The 24,708-nt window shown below is 41.9% G+C and overlaps 2 protein-coding genes across 3 annotated transcripts; one reads left to right on the plus strand and one right to left on the minus strand.

Annotated features, from left to right (window-relative positions):
* Positions 1-696: 696 nt before the first annotated feature.
* LOC138964363 (synaptotagmin-1-like) lies at positions 697-11,136 on the minus strand. Its single transcript, XM_070336295.1, has 9 exons — positions 11,049-11,136; positions 10,409-10,584; positions 7,946-8,143; positions 7,122-7,382; positions 5,682-5,855; positions 5,379-5,455; positions 3,740-3,872; positions 2,858-2,986; positions 697-2,267 (listed from the first exon to the last, which is right to left on the minus strand). Exons 2-9 carry the CDS (start codon positions 10,574-10,576, stop codon positions 2,181-2,183), a joined length of 1,227 nt encoding a protein of 408 aa, XP_070192396.1. The 5' UTR covers positions 10,577-10,584; positions 11,049-11,136; the 3' UTR covers positions 697-2,180.
* Positions 11,137-11,316: 180 nt separating this feature from the next.
* On the plus strand, positions 11,317-24,683 carry LOC138964364 (protein transport protein Sec61 subunit alpha). Of its 2 annotated transcripts, XM_070336297.1 has the most exons (14): positions 11,317-11,451; positions 11,691-11,758; positions 12,942-13,007; positions 13,328-13,406; positions 13,663-13,794; positions 14,027-14,136; positions 15,855-16,008; positions 16,292-16,452; positions 18,861-19,001; positions 19,405-19,461; positions 20,596-20,787; positions 22,857-23,004; positions 23,409-23,531; positions 23,588-24,683. In XM_070336297.1, the coding sequence occupies exons 1-13, from the start codon at positions 11,445-11,447 to the stop codon at positions 23,522-23,524; spliced, it is 1,431 nt and encodes a 476-aa protein (XP_070192398.1). In that variant the 5' UTR covers positions 11,317-11,444; the 3' UTR covers positions 23,525-23,531; positions 23,588-24,683. The 2 variants fall into 2 exon arrangements, with proteins under 2 accessions (XP_070192398.1, XP_070192397.1); XM_070336296.1 differs by having other exon boundaries at positions 23,409-24,683.
* The last annotated feature ends 25 nt before the right edge of the window (positions 24,684-24,708 follow it).

Consider the following 24,708-nt stretch of genomic DNA (forward strand, 5'->3'; position numbering starts at 1 on the left):
GTTCTCAAGCGGTGAGTGTTTAAATGAAAGGGTGTTTGTACTGTGTGTAAAAGCCTGACCGTATCTGTGATGGTTTACGGGAGGCATACTAGCTGTGCCTTTAAGGTTGAATGCAGAAAAAAGTAAAGTCAAAATCTCTGGTTGTATAAATAAACTGCCCAGAAACAAATCATAATTTGCACCGATAAAATGTTTGATTCATGCGTAATTTTATAGTTATTAATGTCAGGCCTGGGGCAGGGATGTAGCTCAGTCGGTAGCGCGCTGGATTTGTATCCAGTTGGCCGCTGTCAGCGTGAGTTCGTCCCCACGTTCGGCGAGAGATTTATTTCTCAGAGTCAACTTTGTGTGCAGACTCTCCTCGGTGTCCGAACACCCCCGTGTGTACACGCAAGCACAAGACCAAGTGCGCACGAAAAAGATCCTGTAATCCATGTCAGAGTTCGGTGGGTTATAGAAACACGAAAATACCCAGCATGCTTTCTCCGAAAACGGCGTATGGCTGCCTAAATGGCGGGGTAAAAAACGGTCATACACGTAAAATTCCACTCGTGCAAAAAACACGAGTGTACATGGGAGTTTCAGCCCACGAACGCAGAAGAAGAAGATTAATGTCAGGCCTTGAACTCTGCTTTACAAATAAGTATTATGTGTGTGTTTTAGTGTGTGCGCATCTAGACAACACAGAGCTGCCAGTTACTATATACAACCTATGGTAAAACCAATTAGCTTTTATTTCATTAATATGTATTGGTGTTACATCCTCTGCTAAATTTAAACAACATACACAAAATGTTCAAAACAGTATCTGCAGTGAATTTGTATAATGTACACAAATATTTTATAACCAATGCATTATGGACGGACCTTTTAAAAATCAACAATATAAGTCAATAAATCTCAAAAACAAAAGCATAAAACAATGTCTCACACTGAAGAAACCAGCTCCCCATAATTAATATATGCACACACAGGTGGGTAATATGATATCACAGACTGAAGATACTAGCTCTTCTATTTTTGATTAACCAAGCCAAGAGATAACACTAAATTGAAAGAACATAGCTTTAGACATGCTTTTTATACACAAATCTTGAAAATAAATTGAGCGCACATAGCTTTAGGAATATTTTCCTGCACACAAATCTTGATGGTAAGTTGAGTGCTTGCCCATAGCTTCAGGAGTACTTTTTTCTCACAAATCTTGACAGTAAATTGAGTGCACATATAGCTTTTAAAAGCTACTTGTCACTCACAAATCTTGGCAGTAAGGCCAAATACAAATATATGGTTGGTTTAGGGTAACCCTACCGACCCTATTTTTTCCACCCTTTTTTCATTTCTAAAAAAACTAAAAAAACTGTTGGCACATTTTGCGAACCATACCGAGACTAAGGAAGTAATCTCCTTTAAAATCGACTAATAAAAAAAATAAAAAAATAAAAATAAAACAAAAAAAGCCGACCTTCCGACCCTATTTTTTTTGGTCACGTTACCCTAAACCAACATATATTTTTCTTTGGCCAAAACTAAGTGCACATAGCTAAATTTTGAAGTGCTTTTCACACACAGATCTTCCAAAAGCCAAGAGTAAACTTTAAACAAGGAGGTATTATAACCCCCAAGAAGGCAAAACGTATCATGAAGAAAGCAATCAATACAGATATATATATATATACGAAATAATCTCAACCAGCACCCAAATTCAAACACTGGAAGTGCCATTTTCATTGCAAAGAACGCTGTGTTTGAAATTCATAATTATAATAATACAATGGAAAATGAAACATGACAACCAAGCAAACAAAGGAAATCACAGACAACTGGACGCTCTGTGGGAAGAAGTTAAAATAGCATCGGGTCTGTAATGATTTTGTAATGTGTCCAGAGAAGGCGTGTTATGCTTCTCTTCTTATTCTTATTTTTTATCTTTTGACCTTCAAAAGACGGACAGCCAAGACACTTTTTGAAAGTTAAACAGAGCTTCTGGTCTACAAGAGATTTAAAAATCAAACAGACCCCACCCCTTTTTGAAAAAAAATCACCAACTGGATATAAATGCTGATATTACAGAACAAATATTACTTGTTAAGGTTAAAAATACATAGCAAAAATCCATCTTGACATTTTGATTTGTTCATTCTTTAACTGGTTACAGCTGATGCAGTTAGGCTTAGTCTTCAGAAGACAGGGACACCTTCCATGATTCGTAGTTGACCACCAATACTGGAGGTACGACCAGCCTTGCGACAACTCACCCTCACCATCTGAAACACACAGTAAAACTTGTGTCAATGATACAAGCCTCATACAACCATAAGAGAAAGGGGAGAGAATTCAGGTCAATTCAAGCATAAGCATAAAACTTCAACAATAAACCAGAATTAATTGTGCAACTACACATGTTACAATACATTGTAGTGGTAGGGGAGGTTTTGACCTAAGAAAGAAGACATACGTGTACATTCGTACAACATAGCTTCTGAACCCACGGAGGAACTGTATACACAGTGGAACTGAAAACACAGACACCCCCGAGACACTACCTGATGTAAAATTACACTGCGTACTTTTGGGGAATAAATGGCATGTCTAGCACTTTTGGCTTTAACATGAATGTAACTGTGACTGTAACATTTAGTTACATTATAAATATTCTCTCACCCCTCAATTTGACAAAATTCTATGCTTTCATATTGTGGCATACACATTTTGACAGAAATTATGTTTGTTTTGTCATAAATTAAATGTTACCCTTCTTGTTTTTTTTTGTTTTAACAAGAATGGTCTCATTACAAAGTTTTACACACACAGTCATCTGCTTTCCCGATTAACAGGAGTAGCCTAGATGCCTCACCTTGGATCCTCTGTGTTGCTGGAAGAGGAAGTCAGGTCGTCGACTCATGGTGTGAGCCAGGCAGGCCTCTCTGAACTCCTGGGTCACCACTTGCTGCGTCAGCTTGTTCTGCATGCGTTCCGTATTTTTCTGAAAACACAATGAGAACAAAACTGCATTGCAAGTGAAGGCGATGGCACGAAAATGTGCACAGCCAGTAGCAGAGTGTGTGTGGAGGTGAAATGGGGGAGGGAGCGAGAGAGTGTGTACGTGTGTGTGTGTGTGTGTGTGTGTGTGTGCATTAAAGAGTGTGCTAGCACACATAGGATTTGTTGTAAGAATAGTGGGAGGCAAAAATGTTGGCGAGAATGGTAAATATATTACCTATACACCAGAATCCATGTTTCTACATGTATTTGATACATCTGCCTGAATAAAACTACACATAATTTGTAGGTGGGTCAAGCAATATAATTTATTCACACAAAAAACAACAACAGGTTTGAAGTAGCTTAGCTCAGAAGTCAACACGCGCACACACACACACACACACACATATATATATATATTATATATGAAGTCTTATATCACGCGCGTACCTCCAGACTCGGACTCAAGGCGCAGGGACCTATTTATGCCGTGTGAGATGGAATTTTTTACACAATACATCACGCATTCACATCGACCAGCAGATCGCAGCCATTTCGGCGCATATCCTACTTTTCACGGCCTATTATTCCAAGTCACACGGGTATTTTGGTGGACATTTTTTATCTATGCCTATACAATTTTGCCAGGAAAGACCCTTTTGTCAATCGTGGGATCTTTAACGTGCACACCCCAATGTAGTGTACACGAAGGGACCTCGGTTTTTCGTCTCACACACACACAGGATGTACACACCAAGTCAGCCAACTGCAGAGTATCATGGAATGTAGGCTGGGTTTCCATCATGTGCAGGTCCAGAATGGCCTGTCCCATTGAGTGGTTCTCTGACAGGATGTTGGTCTGGTCTACAATGTGGAACACCACGTACCTGTGAATGAACAATATCTATGAGTCAATCAGTACTAATAGATGGAACACATCTGCATTAAAGCATTCAGCTAGTCAAATTTGTCAAGAACGATCACCCAAGGGATCGATCGACCAAAAGCGGTCATTATACTTATAGATAGGTGGTAGTTAATGTTATAAATTCCATTTCAAACGGCAGAAATTAATATGTAAGCGCCTAGGGCTATATCTAGATTAGGCGCATAAAAATGATCACAATAATAATAATTGTCAGTAAGTACTGGTGTCACATGACTGATGTGAACCAGTTGATTGGCTAATGGCGATGCGCTAAAACTGTTAGCGCACTCTTGGAGTGCGCTAACTTTTCCACAGAGCGTATTCTTCCGCCCTTTGCCTAAGCGAGACTGTGCTCTCATCCTCAGAATTAATTAATGACATGTAGCTTATATTCTCCACAATACCATATGACCATAAATTCCCTGCTTCTCAATTAAAGCAGAAGTGGGTTTTTTTCTGACAGATTGCATGTGCCTGTGCCAGTGCCAGTGATCTTAAAATAGAAGCCGCTGTGTTTCATCTAATTTTCGCCGACTTGCATAGATTCTTCTCATATGCCGTGTTAGTGGCATGTAGCTTATCATCCATATTACCAAATGATGAATTAGTATACAATTCCCAGCGGCTAACAGAAAACACAAGTGTTATTCCGATAACGTATCAGCTAGGCCAGTTTGGAAGACTGACTCGATCGACTCTGTCATACGTAGCAGACTACACTGAAATACGACTGCATCAGTTCAGTAAAAACGATGGGGATATAATACGTGTAGGGTTCAGAGCATTCTTACCGTTCATATTTAGTATCAGACTCCCCGATGAGTGAAGATACAACACGAGAAATATGCCGCATTTGTTTTGAAAATGTGCGAACCGTCGAGTCCCGCTTCGAGTCAATTCAAGGGGAGTCACTCCGCACAGTCAATCCGTCGAAGCTCGACTGGAGGTTTCGAATCGCAAATAATGAAGAGCACAGTCCTTTCTCCGAGTTCAAATGAGGTCTCTCTGAAAGATCATCACTGTTCAGATTAACGCTACACTGGAATTTACCAACAGAAATTAAAATGCGTGTGACGAAAGCACGACACACTTGAGACACCCCACACAAAAGTAGATCTTTACTGTACACGACCTGACCACACAGTTATGCCTATTCAAATGCGCGTTGCAAAATGTGCGTTTGGAATCTTCTTTTTTCTATGGCGGTACTGACAATATCGTTATTGAAACAATCCCAGTGCACTAAGGGATTTATAGAGCAAATCTCGAAAATAATTATTGAACTCAGCGCTATGCGCTTCGTTCAATAATGAATTTTCTCGATTTGCTCTATAAATCCCTTAGTGCACTGGGATGTCTCAATAACTTAAATAATAATAATAAAAACGTGAATTATATTAAGAAAAAAGCTGTTCTCATTCAACTTTCAGAGTAACACTATAACCTTTTCCGCTTTGTTCCTTACCTCAATGACAGCTCTTCAACTGCAACATCAAACTCAAATGTCTCTTCCCACTCTGGATCCAGTGTGTTCTTCTGAATCTGTAAACACAATAATGGTTAATGTGTGATATTACCTGCTATTCAGACTTGGTCGTGTGACAAGAGTTTTCTTCCACACGAGATTACGTTGGTTGTCTAACGAAGCCGTCAGGCTGAGTTAGACATCAACTAATCGAGAGAGAGAGATTCTCAATAGATACAAGTATCCTTTTACCACAATGGTTTGTTTTTTTTAGAAATACAGAGACTGATCCTATACACATACCTGGCTGGAATAAACAGCTCCTGCACCTGGGATGGCCAGCTTGATGAAAGGGTCAGCGGACTGGTTCCCAGACCTGGGTGAGAGTCCTCTTGCGCCATGGACAGTGACCAGCAGTGTGCTGGGCATCTGGAAGTTGACCGTCACCGACAGTTCCCCCGTCACAGACAGATCAGTCTGAAACAGATTAAAACATTCATTCAGTTGAAAGTGATTTACTTTTCTTATTCAGTTATTGTGATACTTCCATGACATTGACATGAAGGCTCCCTCAATCCAGTAGATTTCTTACTTGGTCTTCAATCTGCCATCAAACTGACTAAAATTAGGCACACACACAAACAAATTTCAAGCTTGATTTGTCAGCAAAATTAAGAAATAGACTTCTTTCTTTTGGAAGGGTAAAAAAAAGTTATAGGGCTGGGAGAGAAAAATCCGTTGGTGTGGGAATTGTAAACATAAAAACAAATTTTCTTTGGCATTAAAAAAAAAAACAAGAAAGAACAAGAAGGGCAAAGCCCATACGACTCACATGCTTGACCTTGACATGACCTTGACCTTCAGCTAAACCTAGCAATGACATCATACACTAAGAACTGCTTTACACATTTTTCCTACCAAAATACATGTGACCTTGACCCAAGGTCAAGGTCATCCAAGGTCATGCAACACAAAGCTGTTAATTCAAGACATAGGAAGTACAATGGTGCTTATTGGTTCTTTCTACCATGAGATATGGTCACTTTTAGTGGTTCACTACCTTATTTTGGTCACATTTCATAAGGGTCAAAGTGACCTTGACCTTGATCATATGTGACCAAATGTGTCTCATGATGAAAGCATAACATGTGCCCCACATAATTTTTAAGTTTGAAACAGTTATCTTCCATAGTTCAGGGTCAAGGTCACTTCAAAATATGTATACAATCCAACTTTGAAGAGCTCCTGTGACCTTGACCTTGAAGCAAGGTAAACCAAACTGGTATCAAAAGATGGGGCTTACTTTGCCCTATATATCATATATAGGTGAGGTATTAAATCTCAAAAACTTCAGAGAAAATGGGAAAAATATGAAAAATAGCTGTTTTTTAGACAACATTTATGGCCCCTGCGACCTTGACCTTGAAGCAAGGTCAAGATGCTATGTATGTTTTTTGGGGCCTTGTCATCATACACCATCTTGCCAAATTTGGTACTGATAGACTGAATAGTGTCCAAGAAATATCCAACGTTAAAGTTTTCCGGACGGACGCCGGGACGGACGGACGGACGGACGACTCGGGTGAGTACATAGACTCACTTTTGCTTCGCATGTGAGTCAAAAATGTGTCAACCTTTCAAATTTTCTGACTTCAATCTTTAGCTTGTATTTGCAGGAGGAAAACCCCCAGGGTATGACGGTGTGAAAAAATGCCCTTTAAAATTGACAGCAAGCAAGCTCACCTCCATCCTCAAGTCAAACCAAGCGGTGATGACAGGCTCTTCCTGAAAGTTGAACGACTTTGTGTCCACGATGACCTCTCCAAGGAAGTCATCACGAGAAGCAACATCGTAATCCCACATCTGAGCAACCAGCCTCGTCTCTTTCATTTCTTCTTCGCTGGCACGAAACGCAAAGATTTCATTGAACACAGGTTTCCTTGTCTCTGTGATGATCTGCGTTGTCTTGGCACCATGGCTGTGTGTGTCTGGAAACATCTGGAGCTGTTAAAAGAAAAAGATGAAAACAGATTTGAAGCATTGCAATAAACTTAGCTTCCATGAAATAACCCCAAATCCTTTTTTTGAGGCTAAGAACTTTATTTGCAAGCTACCTTTCAACAATTATTGAACATCAATTTTGTTTGTTTGTTTGTTTGCTTAACGCCCAGCCGACCACGAAGGGCCATATCGGGGCGGTGCTGCTTTGACATATAATGTGCGCCACACACAAGACAGAAGTCGCAGCACAGGCTTCATGTCTCACCCAGTCACATTATTCTGACACCAGACCAACCAGTCCTAGCACTAACCCCATAATGCCAGACGCCAGGCGGAGCAGCCACTAGATTGCCAATTTTAAAGTCTTAGGTATGACCCGGCCGGGGTTCGAACCCACAACCTCCCGATCACGGGGCGGACGCCTTACCACTAGCCTTGAACATCAATACTCTATCTATGTCTAAAACAAGAACAAGAACAAAAACAACAACAACCCACACACAGACATTCATACACAAAATTTGAAGAAATGATTCAAATCTCAATGACAAAACTGAATTACAAACCTTGATGTATGGAGCCAACGCTCTGGTACGAACATCTCTGCAGCAAAGGTCACGGCACTGAACGACCTTGACCAACAGCAACTGTCGTTTGGCATCGTACTTGAAGGACAGCTGCACTTGGCCATATACATCTCCAGGAATGCGTACCACAGATGGGTCTAAAGTTTTGAACAGTCCCTTCAGTAAGCGCACATTTTCCTGTGAAGATAAAGAGATCTATATCAAAAGAGTGGTACACATTTGTTGTGATGAGACAGAGCTCTGTGTGTGTGTGCGCGCGTCTATGTGTGTGTGTGTGCGTACATAATTTATGTTTACATGTGAATGTATCAATCAATCAATCAATATGAAGCTTATATAGCGCGTATTCCGTGGGTACAGTTCTAAGCGCTTGTCGAAGAGTTGTCAACACAGGACTAACAAAGAAACTAACATCTTATGATCTACAGACGGACACGAACCCTATCACACACTAGCAAACCCTGATAAACATACAACAAACAACTGTTTAACAACAATGTACACATCAATAGCTAGGTCCAAACAAAATAATATTAAGCACAAAGAAAACACCTCTCACAGAGCACAGCCACAGCACAAGAATGTCATTAGGGGCACAACACATCACGTCGAACATGAAAGTCGCAGCCAGCTACGGGAAGAACTGAGTCTTCAACCTACTCTTGAACGCGTCAAGAGAGGGGCTCTGGCGAAGCTCAAGCGGCAGGGAGTTCCAGACGGAGGGGCCCGCGGAGGGAAATGCACGCTGACCAGCAGATGCGAGTTTCGAGCAAGGGATGTGAAGGCGGAGTGGGTCAGCAGCAGAACGAAGGGGACGGTCGGAGGGCTGGGTGTACAGGTCCAGGGAGGATTGAAGGTACTCGGGAGCAGAGTCGTTGAGACACTTGTAGACCAGAGTGGACAGTTTGTAGGAGATTCGGGTGTTGACAGGGAGCCAGTGCAAGGAGCAAAGTAGAGGGGTGATGTGGTCTCGCTTCGTCTTCCTCAACGTCAGCCTGGCAGCAGCGTTCTGGACTCGTTGTAGGCCATGAATGGATGAGGCGGGGAGGCCAGCCAGAAGGGAGTTGCAGTAGTCCAGACGACTGAAGATGAGGGAGACAACCAGCTTGACACAGGCGTCGTGGCTGAGGTAGCGACGGATGGAGGCGATGCGTCGTAGGTGGAAAAAGCAGGTCTTGATGATGAAGGAGATGTGTGTCTGCATGGAGAGAGTGGAGTCGAGAAAGACGCCAAGGCTCTTGACAGCAGGGGAGAATGGAACAGTCGCGTCATCCAGCTGGAGGTCGGTCACAATGAGGGAAGCAATCTTCTGTCGTGTTCCAACGAGAAGGGCCTCCGTCTTCTCACTGTTCAGCTTCAACTTGTTCTCAGTCATCCAGTTCTTGATGTCAGTGAAACAACTGGAGATGGATCCCAGGAGATGGTCAACGTACTCCGGCTTGGCGCTGTTCTGGAGCTGCATGTCATCGGCAAAGGAGTTGTAGTTCAAGCCGTGGCGTTCGATGACCAGGGAGAGGGGTTGGATGTACAGGGTGAAAAGGACAGGGCCGAGGACAGACCCTTGTGGGACGCCGAAGCGGACAGGGACAGGCTGAGAAGAGAACGAATCAGTGGTGACAGTCTGAGAGCGGTTCTGGAGGTAGTTCCGGAACCAAGAGAGGGCGGTGTCGTGAATGCCGAACGTGGAACTGAGGCAATCGACGAGTAGCTCGTGGTCGATCGTGTCGAAGGCCGCGGAAAGGTCCAGCAGCACAAGGGCAGAGACGAGACCGCTATCTGTTGCGTTCAGGAGGTCCGTGGTGATTCGCAGGAGCGCCGTCTCGGTGCTGGGGTGAGGGCGGTATGCTGACTGGTACACTGGCATCAGCGAGTTCCGAGACAGGTGGGCGCTCAACTGCTCCAGAAGCTTGGAGAGGAAGGGCAGGTTGGACACAGGACGGTAGTTCTTCAACTCGTTAACGTCAAGGCCGGGCTTGTATTTAGTGAGAAGCTAAAGGCTGAATGGTCCTTTGCTCCTACTCCTTGCCTTTGAGCCTACTGAGCATGGGGACCAGAGGACCAGAGATACAAAGTCTGCGTTAGCATACATAAATGAATGTAGAAAGAGATGCAGCCCAAAACAGCCCCAGAAACACTCAGGGATCTGGAAATCGTGAAGGCATCGAAAAGTTGGGAATAACTTCTTATGCAATACAACTAAGTATTACTTTGAAAGTTTGACTGAGTTTGCATTAGGAGGCAACTACTGCACACATTTTACTCAGCACTGTTGGTTGAAGGCTCAGTCCTTCTTGTGTTCATGATTTGGCTCACCATCTCAGATCCGGTTTTAGCCTGGAACAAGGCCATCCATGCACATGTACACATAACAAAACTCAACATCACGACTGCTTTCTTTGCAGAATGAGAACTTTTCTATAAAGTAATTTCTGAAAAATGTACCTTGTCCTGTTCATGCTGGTCCCAGTTGTCTTCCTGTAGCAGGAGTGGGTTCTCGGATCTGGCCTTAACATCAAGGACATGAGCAATGTCTTCAATTTTCTTCTGATTCTGTGACAGGTGAAGCTCCTCTGGCGGCGGTTCCTGGCTAGTGGATTGCCCGCTCCCCATTTTTGTGTCTGTTTATGGTAAGATTTCGTTTATTAAATTGAGTTTTAAGGTAGCTTGCTTGTTGTTTTAATTTTGTTTTCTTCGCTTAAACCTAGCCAGTCACAAAACCTCATTAAAGTTCATGAATCAACAATAGATCTATTGGGTACTAGTAGTAGTACCATCAAATGTGGTATACCCTACCAAGTACAATAACCCCTGGTCTTTCCCGTCCTTTACTTGCTTACTGTATGTTCCTAACGACAAGAACTTTTTGAATTAAAAAGCTACACTTCTGAATACATATCAATCCAAGCAACGATACGTCCTAGCCGAAAGTGTGGTCATGTTGATTGTAAACAACGGGGCGGCAGTCGCTTCAGCGATTTCCCTTCAAGCACCTTCTATCTTGAATAAAATATAAACGGCAAATATACCTTAACTTTACTTGAAATGAATCGGTTTTTGAAGGCTCTACAGCTAAACCGCTTACTTTTTCGAATTGCCCTGATGTTTTGAAGGATTATTCTTGACCTACTCTCCCGAAGTGCTCCCTGCACTCCCCGCCATGACAGTTTACATTGGAGATGTCCCACGTCAGCGAGAGAAACCGAGAAATCGAAGAGATATAGTTTTATCGAATTAGAAATTTTCTTTTTCCTTTCCCATGCCGTATATTAACTTTACATTGCAATAATGATATATAATAAAATGTAAAATGATATTTAATATTTTCGAAATTTTCATCGCGTGCCCCCGAGATATCCTTTTCAGTGAGACGGCCATTTCAGCGACACAGGAGACGTGGAAGCCGGATGGTCATTGTGTTTTGTTAAAAGGACTTGACGTTCCTGGCACTCGCAAGAGTGTTTGACGACTAAAAAACAAGATGGGATGTAAGCATATTTGAGCGATCAGACATTTCGTTGTGTTTCCTAAAAGTAACAGTAAATCGTTTAGCGTACACCCTTACCGGTTACTGTTCGGAGTGCTTACGTGGCCGTGTTCTGTGTAGTCCATACATCATGCGCGTTGGTTTACATGACAGATGGTGACAATATATTAATGGATCAGAAGTTGGTGTCAAAAACACTATGATATCTGATGTAATGCCTTATCGTTTTGTTCGTTTCAGTGAAATTTTTGGAATTCGTACGGCCGTTCTGTGCGGTGTTACCTGAGATCGCCAAACCAGATAGAAAAGTAAGTGACAATGTGTACACATAGCTTGTATGTGATCGCTTAGTTTCTTTGGCTAAACGAAAGAAATATTAAAATGTTTATCAGATGTAGAACATTTTAAAATAACCAAGATTGCTGATTGGTAAGTAAAGCTGCTGTCTGCGTTCTGGCACAACTGGATGGATGGGTCACACCCTCTTTTTGCATCTTGTTGCCATGTGGCATGTCATGTGTCCATATGGTGTCAGTGCACAGGCGGAAGGTATCGTCCACTGGACTACTACTATCACAGAAAGACTACAAGGTCTGTCACTCACCTTCGAGTCTTCTGTGTTCTTGGAGTCGCTTCCTGGGGAAAAATATTGTTCAAGACGGTTTGCCTCTTCCTACAGTCTGTGTAAGGTCAAATAAATACAGTTGAATGATTGTTTGAACTATTATGTGCCTTTAGTTTTCAGCTTCCGTCCGCTGCAGGTTGTTATTATCCATCATTTGGACGAATCTTCGTTCGCGAGCCGCTAATCCACTTCGGGACAAATCATGTATCCGCACCGAATATGCATACCAGCGCTCATTGGTTAATAACAGGATATTCGATGATTATTTTCCCGTGGGTAGCTTCTCTTTGCTGCACCATATTTAGATATGTTTTAGACCAATGAGCGCTGGTATGCATATTCGGTGCGGGTACATGATTTGTCCCGAAGTGGATTAGCGGCTCGCGAACAAAGATTCTTCCAAATGATGGATAATAACAACCTGCAGTGGACGAAAGCTGAAAACTAAAGGCACATAATAGTTCAAACAATCATTCAACTGTATTTATTTGACCTTACACAGACAGTAGAAAGAGGCAAACCGTCTTGAACAATATTTTTCCCCAGGAAGCGACTCCAAGAACACAGAAGACTCGAAGGTGAGTGACAGATCTTGTAGTCTTTCTGTGATAGTAGTAGTCCAGTGGACGATACCTTCCGCCTGTGGTCGGTGTAAGTTGTAACTGACCTGCTTTCATGCTCTATGGTGCCTATTTGCACAGGTAGCTGTGCCTTCATGGATAATATATAGATCAGCTATTGATATTTTTCTTTGAAATAAAATATTTCTCGAACATTTTGCATTAGTTCTAATTCTAAATGGATTCAAATTTAATTATGCATTTCTTGTGACACTAATCCACTTACCTCATTTTGAATTGTTACAGATCCAGTTCAGAGAAAAAGTGCTATGGACAGCAATCACTCTCTTCATCTTCCTGATCTGTTGCCAGGTTTGTTACTTTGAATTCAACTTTTCAAGTTCTAGATCAATCTAAATTTCAACTTTGTACTGCTTGTTCTTGCACATTAAAAGGGATTCACTGTAGTTTGAATATTGCGGTTCAGATTGCAGGATCTGTATCATACTTGCAAGGCATTGCTGATTTGTTTTTATTTAATAAGTGTGAATTTTAGTGAGGTTCTGTACTTCATCATTTATTAGCTTTTTCTTACCAGTTGTACTTAGTCATTTGTTAGCTTTTTCTTTTCCAGTTTCATCTTTTATTGTCGTTTACAATTCAAGGTACTTTTTTTCTGTTGTTTCTTGTAGATCCCACTTTTCGGGATTGTGTCTTCAGACTCTGCCGATCCTTTCTATTGGATCCGTGTCATCCTTGCCTCCAACAGAGGTGAATATTTCTTTCATTTGAAAACACAAGTGGGGAAAAACCCACTGAAATTGCAATTTCTTTGCTTGTATGTTGTGCAGTGAAGCAAATGCAGAGGAACCTTTGTCTAACGAATTTGGAAATGTTAAATTGTACGGGACAGAAAGAAGAATTTTGCTCATATTGTCATCAGTCCCTGACATGTGCGTTTCTTTTGATGCTTGGTACTATAGTATTTGTTGGTGTAACAGCTGATTGCAGAGTGTGTTGTGTGCAGGTACGTTGATGGAGCTCGGTATCTCTCCCATCGTTACCTCTTCCCTGATCATGCAGCTGCTGGCAGGTGCTAAGATCATCGAGGTCGGTGACACGCCAAAGGACAGGGCTCTCTTCAACGGGGCTCAGAAATGTAAGTTTGCTTCGGTACCTAGTGACATGCTTTCCTGCATTGTGCTTTACTTTTTTCTGCGGTGTTCAAAATCATTTTGAGAGGTCAGCGTGAGTGTTGGTGTAGCTAGTTTTAGGCAAGTCATGGTTTCAGTGGAAAGGTTTATCTGCAGGCTGCTCCTATTCCTAGTGTACCGACAATGTTTGAAATAAATTCTAATGTTTCATGCTGATATGGTATTGTCCATTTGCAGTGTTTGGCATGGTGATGACCGTGGGTCAGGCCATTGTCTACGTGATGACTGGCATGTACGGAGACCCTGCTGATATTGGGACTGGTGTCTGTCTGCTTATCGTCATCCAGGTAAGCATGGCCTTAACCCCTTCACTGCCACAGTATAACAGCATTTTGGTATTGCTGTGTGCCAGGGCAAAATTTCGCTTTCTTCGGTAGGTTCACTAATCTGTTCACTGCTCGATCATTTATTGAGATATCTCTTAGATCTTTGGCATGTGTTTTGCTTATACCCTTGGCTATTATAGGATGACATGATCATTCAGGGCCTAGCATTGTAAGCCGTTCGGCTTACTTTACGTTGAAATAACATCTCCAGTACGCGGAACTCGATTTGGTGTACGCCGAAATGCAAAAACCTGTTATTCCCAAACGGTAAACCCAAACAGTCCCAGCTTCCGTTTGGTGCGCCGTTCGGTTCAATTCTCAATTGGTTTGACAGTTTGCTTGAGCACGCACTTCCTCTGGCATCACGCGAGCATTCTTTGTGCCGGTGTTTTGTGGCTCTAGACTTGAAATAATGTCTCGAAGCGACATTGTTGAACGTGGTCAGCCATTCAGTGACAAAGAATCCAGGTATTCCTGGAATTGGGAATGGCACTTTTAGGCCAAATAACACAAGATTGTCAGTTTTCTTGTTTTCCGTCTGTGTTTTGCTTGTTGGTGAAGGCATAATTTAGTTGCTCAATCTTCTTGGGGGGCGGGGGGGGGGCATTTTAGATTTTAAAAAAATCTTCAAATTTTTTATTTTCAGATTTTTTTTCTATTTCACCACTATTTATATTTATATTTATAATTTTTTCCCCCAGCAGGCGCTTTGCCCCCTGGACCCCACTGGGGGCCTCCTGCGGCCCCCAGACCCCCGCCTTTGTAAGCTGAACTCACTTTTTCCAATGCTAGGCCCTGATCATTGGACTTTGTTTGTGATTGTTATAGTAAAAATTGATATAATGACCATTTTTGTCCAAAAATTACAGTTTCCGGACTTACACTCACACACATTGCAGCACGTAAAACCACACAAAACACTGCTAAAACTGGTGTCAAACATCAGGTACTCACATTACAGCCCATAAAAGTATTCTTCTGTGTGGTAATCCATAAATCACTTCTTGTAGAGCTTCCAGAACACTGTATCACTTGAAAACGGGTCTACGAGTTGAGGTCCGACTTTCGGCCGCCATTGTGAATGCTATAGATCGGTTCCACATTTCTAACACAGTTTTCCCCACGTGGTACTAACTTATCCGAACGGTCTATGGGAAAGAACTGTGTTTAGAACCCCTACAAGTACTTGGACAGTGGTTACCTCCCATTTAGTTTTCAGAAATGTCCTGAAATGCGCAAATCCCACGTAATAGATACGGTTATGGGCGTACGACAAACCGAAAATGACCACGTACCTAGTACGGGGTGGGCAGTGAAGGGGTTAAATGTTGTGAAGCCCTGCCCTTATGGTGTTCTAAAGTGCAGGTGAAAGGCAGCTTGTGGGGGTTGTTCCTTTCCAGCTTTTTTGTGTGTGGTGAAAACGTTCGATTGACTGATTGTGGTGTTACTGGTCCTTGTGAGAAAGGTGCCACACTGATCTCTAGGGAGAAAAGAACGGTAGGTTTACCACGTTTACAATAATTTATGTAAGATAATGTTGACAGCATTTATTTTTATTTATTTTTTAAAGAAGGCTAGGTTTACCAGGTTTACAAAAATGTATGCGATTTTATTTTGGTCTGACACAGGATCTTGCTTGTTGACAGCATTAATGCATGCTGTGTGTGTGTTTTCTACAGCTTTTCGTGGCTGGTATTGTGGTGTTGCTGCTGGATGAGCTGCTGCAGAAAGGTTACGGTCTGGGGTCAGGTATCTCCCTCTTCATTGCCACCAACATCTGTGAGACCATCGTCTGGAAGGCCTTCTCTCCGGCCACTGTTAACACTGGCAGAGGTAAGGAAGGGCCTTTCGGCTTTGTAATATATAGTGGAGTTCTTGCATGATGGGTACTTTATCCCCACATGGAGCGCTGAAGAAGGAAGAAGTGTAGCCCTGCTCATGTTCGTGTGTGTGCCTGTAGCTATACATGTACACTTGAAGTTATGGCTGTTTGATTCTGATCCAACCATCTTAAAATGGTATCAGTGTTTCACATATCATGTATGAGGCACTTTTCAGGTTGGCGAAATGGAAGCTGTTCAATTGCAAAGCCCTGAATGATTTTGTTTTTTTTCAGGCACTGAGTTTGAGGGTGCAGTGATTGCCCTGTTCCACCTGCTGGCCACCCGTCAGGACAAGGTGCGAGGTCTGCGTGAGGCCTTCTACCGTCAGAACCTGCCCAACCTCATGAACCTCCTTGCCACTATTCTGGTGTTCGCCATAGTCATATACTTCCAGGTCAGTGCTCTGGCCCTTTGACGGCAGTCGACTTTTTTTTTTTATACTTGATCAGGGCACGTAAAGCGCCTGTATTTTGTGAGACAAGGTGGGGATGCCTTTTAACCCATCAGGGATGTTGTTACAAATTCACACCTATAGGACAAATGTCCTGAGCTCTTCAGAATCAATAGGACATTTGACCGCTTTCAGACATTTTTAATAGGACATCATAATTTTGTGCAAAACACTGTCCATGGAATGGCTCCAAAATCATGTGCACACACACATGCTTTAAAGGCTGCCATATTCGTAGCGTTCGTTAATTAATTTATATTGTTGACATGTGCCAATAATGTTATAAAACTGTACCTAAGGGGATATAATAACGATAGGCTGTAGCTTTTGAACACAGAAAAAATTATTTCAGTATTGCAAAGTGGTGTTGATAGTGTCGAATGTAAACAGAACAGTCTCAAAGTGAAAATGGATGTTTTCCGAAAATTGCGCAGGCGGAAATATACGATCTCTCACAGCACATATTCGCAAGAATAAGGCCACAGGCTTCAGCTGACAAGCTACAAGTACATCTAATTTTCTAATAGGCCTATGTACTCACGTGTCCAGCAAAACTTTGGCGAGTTCAGTATCCGCTTTGACCGTCTCCGACGCCATCTTTGGTTTACGAAATGTCACAAAGTGACGTCAACGGTCTAAAAATAGCCCAAGTCCTGGAGAACTGTTGCTAAACAATGCAATAAAGAATTAATTATTTCTGGTAATTGGTAAGGACTTCAAACCTAAAACTTTGCAGGAAGCTTAATTTATACATCCCCGCAACGATGGGAAAAGCCCTGGAAGTAACTAAACTAATTAAATAGGACTATATGTCAGTCTTTAACACACACACATATTATACACCGAAAATTTTTGCATACATTGTTTTATTAATTTAGTTCCAAATAAGACACACACAAAGAAAACGAACATCTAAAAAGCAACCAAAACCTTCAGCACTCTTTTTTTGATTGTCTCACAAACTGCATGATTTGACTAGAAAATTAAATACTGAGAAAAAAAGTCCGTTTCAACACAGATTCGACAAAGCAGTATGTTCTCTTTGCTGTCAAGGTCTAACCAACCAAAAAGGGTCAGCCATGAATAGTTAAAAGACCGTTTCTGCGAATTTCCTGCTGTGCCGACAACATGTCCTGTACAAAAGAGAAAATTTCTCTTTCCGTGGTTGTGTCTGTTTCAATGGCAACACTGTCATTTTCAAGAATGACGCTCACTGCGTTTTCACCTGTTTTTGACCCAAACGTAGCACAGGATGCCGTTGAAAAGCCAAAGGTCTTCAGGTTTTGTTGATCTTTGGCAGGCCTTAGTTTTATTTCGGTGGCGTAATTGAATGCGCTTCGTCCAAATGTCTCAAACTAAAACCAAAAGCAGACGCAAGACTTATAGTCAGTTGGAGTTGTCTCCCGTACTCCTAACTTTAGTGTGCTGCAGACGGGTGTACCCAAACGGCTCATATCGCAAATGGTTCGGAATTCCTGAAAACGCAAGATCAGCCCTATTCACAAGTTCAGTGTACCTGTACGCGAGAGTGCTCGGTCGCTTTGTGAAAATGTGTATCTTGAACGGAAAATATCGAATATCACGCTGTCCGAAGGAATGGAGTTCTTATCGGACAATGACAGCGCTCAGTTCAAAACGATAAGACATCTGACCGCCATGCGGCTATGTGAATCGGACATTTGATCCTTTCAATCGGTCTATGTCCGATGTCCGACGCCTAACAACATCCCTGACCCATTTTTGACAGAAGCTGCCACATTTCTGAATCCCCTCTAACCCAAAGGCTGGCTAAGAAAATAAGAGTACATAACAGTAGTGTCACAAACAGCTACAGTGTGTCTGTACACTTGAATGGTGGAAGAAGTGTTCATTTTCAGCGGACTGAAGTAAAACCCTGTTGGTTACTGACATAAGTGTGTTCAGAGTTGCCTCGGAGTCTGTCAAAACAGAGTTAAACAAATATTGTAAATATTGGGGCTCGTAAAGTGCAGTCTTTGACACATTTTGAGCCAAGAAAAAAAACAATTGTGTAAAGACAGACTAGTTAGTTTAAACATGTTTTTGTTACAGAGCTATCCATGCAAAGACTTGTTACAGAATTAGAACAGTACTTAGTATCTCATAACAGGAATTGTCCTTGCTTGGTTTTTTTGTAGACTGATATGGAGTGCAATATGTACTCTCATCTCATTAGTACCGAAGATTCCGGGCATGCTATGTCTGCAATAACAGCTGTATCATCCAGCTTAGATCTTGCGATGTTCTCTCATACCTTGATTTTGTTGTTGTGAAATGTTTATGAATGGTAGTCAAATCCTAGCGTCATTTCATATGTTGATGTAATGTGACAGGGATTCCGCGTGGACCTGCCAATCAAGTCAGCTCGTTACCGTGGCCAGCAGACGTCGTACCCCATCAAGCTGTTCTACACCTCCAACATCCCCATTATTCTGCAGAGTGCTTTGGTCTCTAACCTCTACATCATCTCTCAGGTTTGTGACTGCAGTGGTACATGGTTGGTGGGAATGCCTTAGACTGTGTCGGCGATTTCAAACGACTATCTTAGAGTTTTCGGACAAGGAAGTTGTTATTGGGTCATTTTAGGACATATTGAAGAGGGATTGTTCAAACACCTTTTATGATAATACATAGAGTGATTAAATAACGCTATTGGTATGTTAGTTTGACTATCTCAAGAGTTTTTCGACATGGACGTTGTTTTTGTGCCCTTTTAGAGCATATTGAAGAGGGATTGTTCAAACACCTTTTATAATACATTAAGTGATTTGCAAAGATAATTGACACTATTGGTTAGTTAGTGTGTTGGTCTCTGTGCCAAACAGTGATGATATTTTCGTGCAGATAGTGATATGTTCGTCTGTTGATTGATTTCAGATGCTGGCCACAAAGTTCAGCGGGAACTTTTTTGTGAATCTTATCGGCGTCTGGGCTGTAAGTTGATATTTTGATTTTATTCTTACAAGTTTCTTACAAATTGGGGTATGGAGAGACAAACCTGATACCCCCCGCGGGTTAGGGGGAAGAATTTACCCGATGCTCCCCAGCATGTCGTAAGAGGCGACTAACGGATTCTGTTTCTCTTTTTACCCTTGTTAAGTGTTTCTTGTATAGAATATAGTCAATTTTTGTAAAGATTTTAGTCAAGCAGTATGTAAAAAATGTTAAGTCCTTTGTACTGGAAACTTGCATTCTCCCAGTAAGGTAATACATTGTACTATGTTGCAAGCCCCTGGAGCAAATTTTTGATTAGTGCTTTTGTGAACAAGAAACAGTTGACAAGTGGCTCTATCCCATCTCCCCCCTTTCCCCGTCGCGATATAACCTTCGTGGTTGAAAACGACGTTAAACACCAAATAAATAAAGAAAGAAAGAAAGACAAACCTGATAGGGTCCAACGACTGAGAGAGTGCAGGACCTTTTGTACTTGAACAGATACTTTTGGGGTCATGTGAAAGCTTGAGTTTAGTTATCCTTGCCACTATCTTATGAAAGGAAGGCACCAGAAAGATAGAAAGGAAACAGAAAAGTTCTGGTTTTCCTCATTTCTGTTTCATCAAAAATGAATGAAAACAAGTCATAAACAACAGAAATAAAAATAATCCGTTAATTTTTTGCCAGGCGCTTAGTACTATGGTAGGATTTGCGCCATATAAATACCTTTATTACACCCCCGGTATAGGGGTGTGTATAGGATTCGGTCGATGTGTTTGTTTGTTTGTGTGTTTGTGTTCGCATATAGATCTCAAGAATGAACGGACCGATCGTCACCAAACTTGGTGAACAGGTTTTATACATTCCTGAGACGGTCCTTACAAAAATTGGGACCAGTCAAACACACGGTTAGGGAGTTATTGGTGGATTAAGATTCTACAAGGACTTATAGAGGGACATATTAATGGTCAAAGGGAAATAACCTTCTCAGTTGGTGGCAGTGAGAATGGTAAGGACGGGGGTGTTTTTCCTACCTCGGAGGAATTTCTTGTTATTATTATAAACAGATCAAAAGGCATATAGGGTGAAAAGCTGCCGAACCAATTGCACACTGGTATATTTATCTCTGTGCAGGATGTTGGAGGCGGCGGCCCCGCTCGCTCCTACCCCATCGGTGGTCTGTGCTACTACCTGTCTCCCCCAGAGACGCTGGGTCACATCTTGGAGGACCCCATCCACGCTGTGCTCTACATTGTCTTCATGCTGGGCTCATGCGCCTTCTTCTCCAAGACCTGGATTGACGTGTCTGGATCCAGCGCAAAGGATGTAAGTGTTGCTGGCCTTATTGTTGTTGTGTCTGTTCGGATGCAGTTTGTTAAAGGTTCAAATAACTGGGCAAAATTGATTACGCGAAGTATACTTCGCGAAGCTGGACGCACAGAGCCTAAGTACTGAGTTTTCAGTAGAAAGACATTGCGAAGTCGACTTGAATCTTGAGTTATTGATGCAGCTGAGGCCCCCCCCAAAAAATAGGTGTGGTTACGGTAACATAGCCAAAAAAAATAGGGTAGGTAGGTAGGCAATCACTTTTTTTTTCTAATGTGTACGACCTTCTTCCCAGGGGTCAATGACCCAGTTTTTGCCATGAGAGGTGGTTCCCCTGTCATATCTGAGAGAGGAAACACTTCCTGCACCGGGGTCAGTGACCGGTCAGTGACCGAGTTTAACAGAGTGGAAATATGTGTGCTCTGTGTGTGCCGCGAGATCAAAGGCAGGTCCATTGTGATAGCTGGGTGGTCCTGTTTATAGACACAACCTTCTTCCCAGGGGTCAATGACCCAGTTTTTGCCATGAGAGGTGGTTCCCCTGTCATATATGAGAGAGGAAACACTTCCTGCACCGGGGTCAGTGACCGAGTTTAACAGAGTGGAAATATGTGTGCTCTGTGTGTGCGGCGATATCAATGAAGGCAGAGATCAAAGGCAGGTCCATTGTGATAGCTGGGTGGCTTGAGAGCTCGAGGAAACTTGGTCAGGGCAGTACCTAGTAGCTGAAACATGCATTATCACAAGTTGTTTGACTGGTACTCAGGCGGTCTCTTTGATTTTTTTCGTATTTCATACACGGATTAGGCGCTTCGTTATACAAGACGCAGGGGTCGAACTCGAGGAAAAAAGTCGCGCCTTATGACCCGGAAAGTACGGTAAACCTACTTGACAGGGAAATAAGTGTGCGACTCGGGCGCTTTCGCTTTCATTGCGTTTTTTGCACTTGTTTGTTTTTGTTTTTGTTTTTTTTGACAAATGTAATAAAAAGTTATAGGATCGGCCCCTAAAAATAGGGTAGGTCGGGTTACCGTAACCACACCTATTTTTTTTTTAGGCCTGATGTAAAGAACTTTGCCATTAAATCAGACTTTGGCTTCAAAACAGGTTAGCAGTGATGTCTGTTCCCAGTGAGGTCATATATTGTACTACGTTGCGGGCCCTTGGAGCAATTTTTTGATTGGTGCTTTTGTGAACAAGAAACAATTAACAAGTGGCTCTATCCCATCCCCCCCTTTCTCCGTCGCGATATAACCTTGAACGGTTGAAACCGACGTTAAACACCAAATAAAGAAAGAAAGAAAGTGATGTCTGTGTTGCAAAGAGTAAAACTGTTTTGTTTTCTTACAGTTTGGAAGTGCAAAGCGTCATTGGTAAAACAAACTGCTCAAAGCAATTCTCTCAAGTAACCTCAGCTTTTGTGCTCAATTTTCTTTCTTTATTTGGTGTTTAACGTCGTTTTCAACCACGAAGGTTATATCGCGACGGGGAAAGGGGGGAGATGGGATAGAGCCACTTGTCAATTGTTTCTTGTTCACAAAAGCACTAATAAAAAATTTGCTCCAGGGGCTTGCAACGTAGTACAATATATTATCTTACAGGGAGAATGCAAGTTTCTAGTAAATCTTTTCAAAAATTGACTATATTCTATACAAGAGACACTTAACAAGGGTAAAAGGAGAAACAGAATCCGTTAGTCGCCTCCTACGACATGCTGGGGAGCATCGGGTAAATTCTTCCCCCTAACCCGCGGGGGGTTTTGTGCTCGATAAATTCGCCGGTGTTTCACATCACTAAAAGTCAAAGGTAAAATACCTCCTGATGTAACAAACAATCAAACAAAAAAAAGCTCAAAAGTAGTTTAAGTGAGGTGTAGAAATATATATACAAACCTTATATCTAGGAGGTATGAACACTTGTGTTCGTGATTAGGAGTAATAAAGCTTGTCTACTTTTGATTCCATTATCGCTGACCTGAGAGTGCTACACACATAACAAGTTGTAACAAAATTTCTGAAACTGTTCACAAGTGGCATCTGTTTACCAGTTGTATGTGACTGTGTTATACAGGTCGCCAAGCAGCTGAAGGAACAGCAGATGGTGATGCGTGGTCACCGGGAGAAGTCCATGATCAAGGAGCTGAACCGCTACATCCCCACTGCAGCTGCCTTTGGTGGGCTCTGCATCGGCGCACTCTCTGTCTTGGCTGATTTCCTTGGTATGTACTGGCTTATTTTCTCTGGGTTCCTTCTTGCTTGATGAGTAATGGGGTTGTGTCTGAAAGAGGTTCTGCTTGTTTATCATTTTACAGGTGCATTGCTTGGATTTATTTTCTTAGATACATTTGCTAGGATGGCCATTCAAAGTTCAGCAATTTTCAGAAGCTTTCAGCAACTCTTCGCATCACCTTTCCCTTACTGTGAAAAGGTTAATTGAGCAATCCTGCTGAAATGACGGCTACATTTTCTCCAGTTGAAATATGTTTTTAGCCAGCTGCTGTCTATTTGGATGAAAGGGTGGGGGTGACACAGAGGTGTGAAGGGTTGATACTGAAATTAGTGTAGTTTGCATTCCAGTTTTTGATTGATCTCGTTTTCACTCACACTGTTTCTTTTTTTACAGGCGCCATTGGCAGCGGTACCGGAATTCTGCTTGCGGTTACGATTATCTACCAGTACTTCGAATACTTCGTCAAGGAACAGAGCGAAATGGGCGGCATGAGCACACTTCTATTCTAGATCATGTACATCTGTAGACCTGTCAGTCACACAACCCTCCACATCATTCCTCATCTCATCGCCACTACTGTCTAGTCCAAGTCAGCGCTAGGGATATCTATGGTTTAGGAAGCAGTCTTCGGCGACTCTGCAGCTAAGACTTGTTCAACAGCAGTGAGAACTTTTGTCATTTCGTTGCTGCTGATGTTTTAATACTCTGCGAAAGCCTGAAAGCGAGTGAGGACGCAGAAACCAGCAGTGTGGAGGGGCTGTGTGTTGTGTGAACTTTGATCAGCTAGTTATTGAAACACATTAAAATTTGAACTGAAATGGCCAGGAAAAGTTGCGATTCAACAAATAATTTACTTCTGATCGAGTCTTGCAGGGGTAATTCTTAAAAAGATCTGCTGTTGAGAAGTTTTCCCCCGCCGAGTCAAGTATATTGTGTCACAGGGTGTAATTATGATTTATTTTATTGGATGGAAAATGTGAGCAGCTTTCTCTCCCATTCAGTCTACTTTGAGTGCAATGAAGTCGGGGAAAAAAAAGTGTAGTAGACTTGAATGTTGAAATCAAATTCAAAAGGATTGGTTGATGTATTTGGTTTGTTTGTTCTTTGAGAACAATTTTCAGTATGCTATAGATTTTATTGTTTGACATTCACCGTTTTCTATTTATCTTTGTTGATAAATTTGGAAGCAGGTGTTTTCTCAGATATCAAATTCCATTTTCTGTAATTGAGCATAATCGGGTAGTCCCAGTAATAGTGTATTCGATTGTTCAAAGATGAAGAAAAAGAAAAGACAAACAAAATTGCGGCAAAGTTCTGGTACATGACAGTAAACGTGTTTATGTAGGATTGTACATATATGAAACCAGGGTCGTCTTTCTAGCTGTCGTAGTGTTTTTTATTTATTGTGTACACAACTTCCCACAATCAAGTGGAAACATTTATGTTTAGTAGTGTCTTTGTACGTTTTGATGTTGGGAGTGGGTGGTTGGTTAGGGGCTTGTTCAGTGAAACTTTTATTATTATATTGATCGGTGTCTGCAGTTACCATTGTTTTAGTCACACCCACGCAACATTGAATATCTGACAGAGCGTATGCATGTGTCTGGAATGCCGTCTCATTTTGTGAATGATGAATTGAATGAAGAATAAATATCTAACATTGTAAAATGGGTTTTCTTTTTGTTGTGAAATT

Source organism: Littorina saxatilis, linkage group LG4 (assembly GCF_037325665.1).
Source record: "Littorina saxatilis isolate snail1 linkage group LG4, US_GU_Lsax_2.0, whole genome shotgun sequence".
NCBI lineage: Eukaryota > Metazoa > Mollusca > Gastropoda > Littorinimorpha > Littorinidae > Littorina > Littorina saxatilis.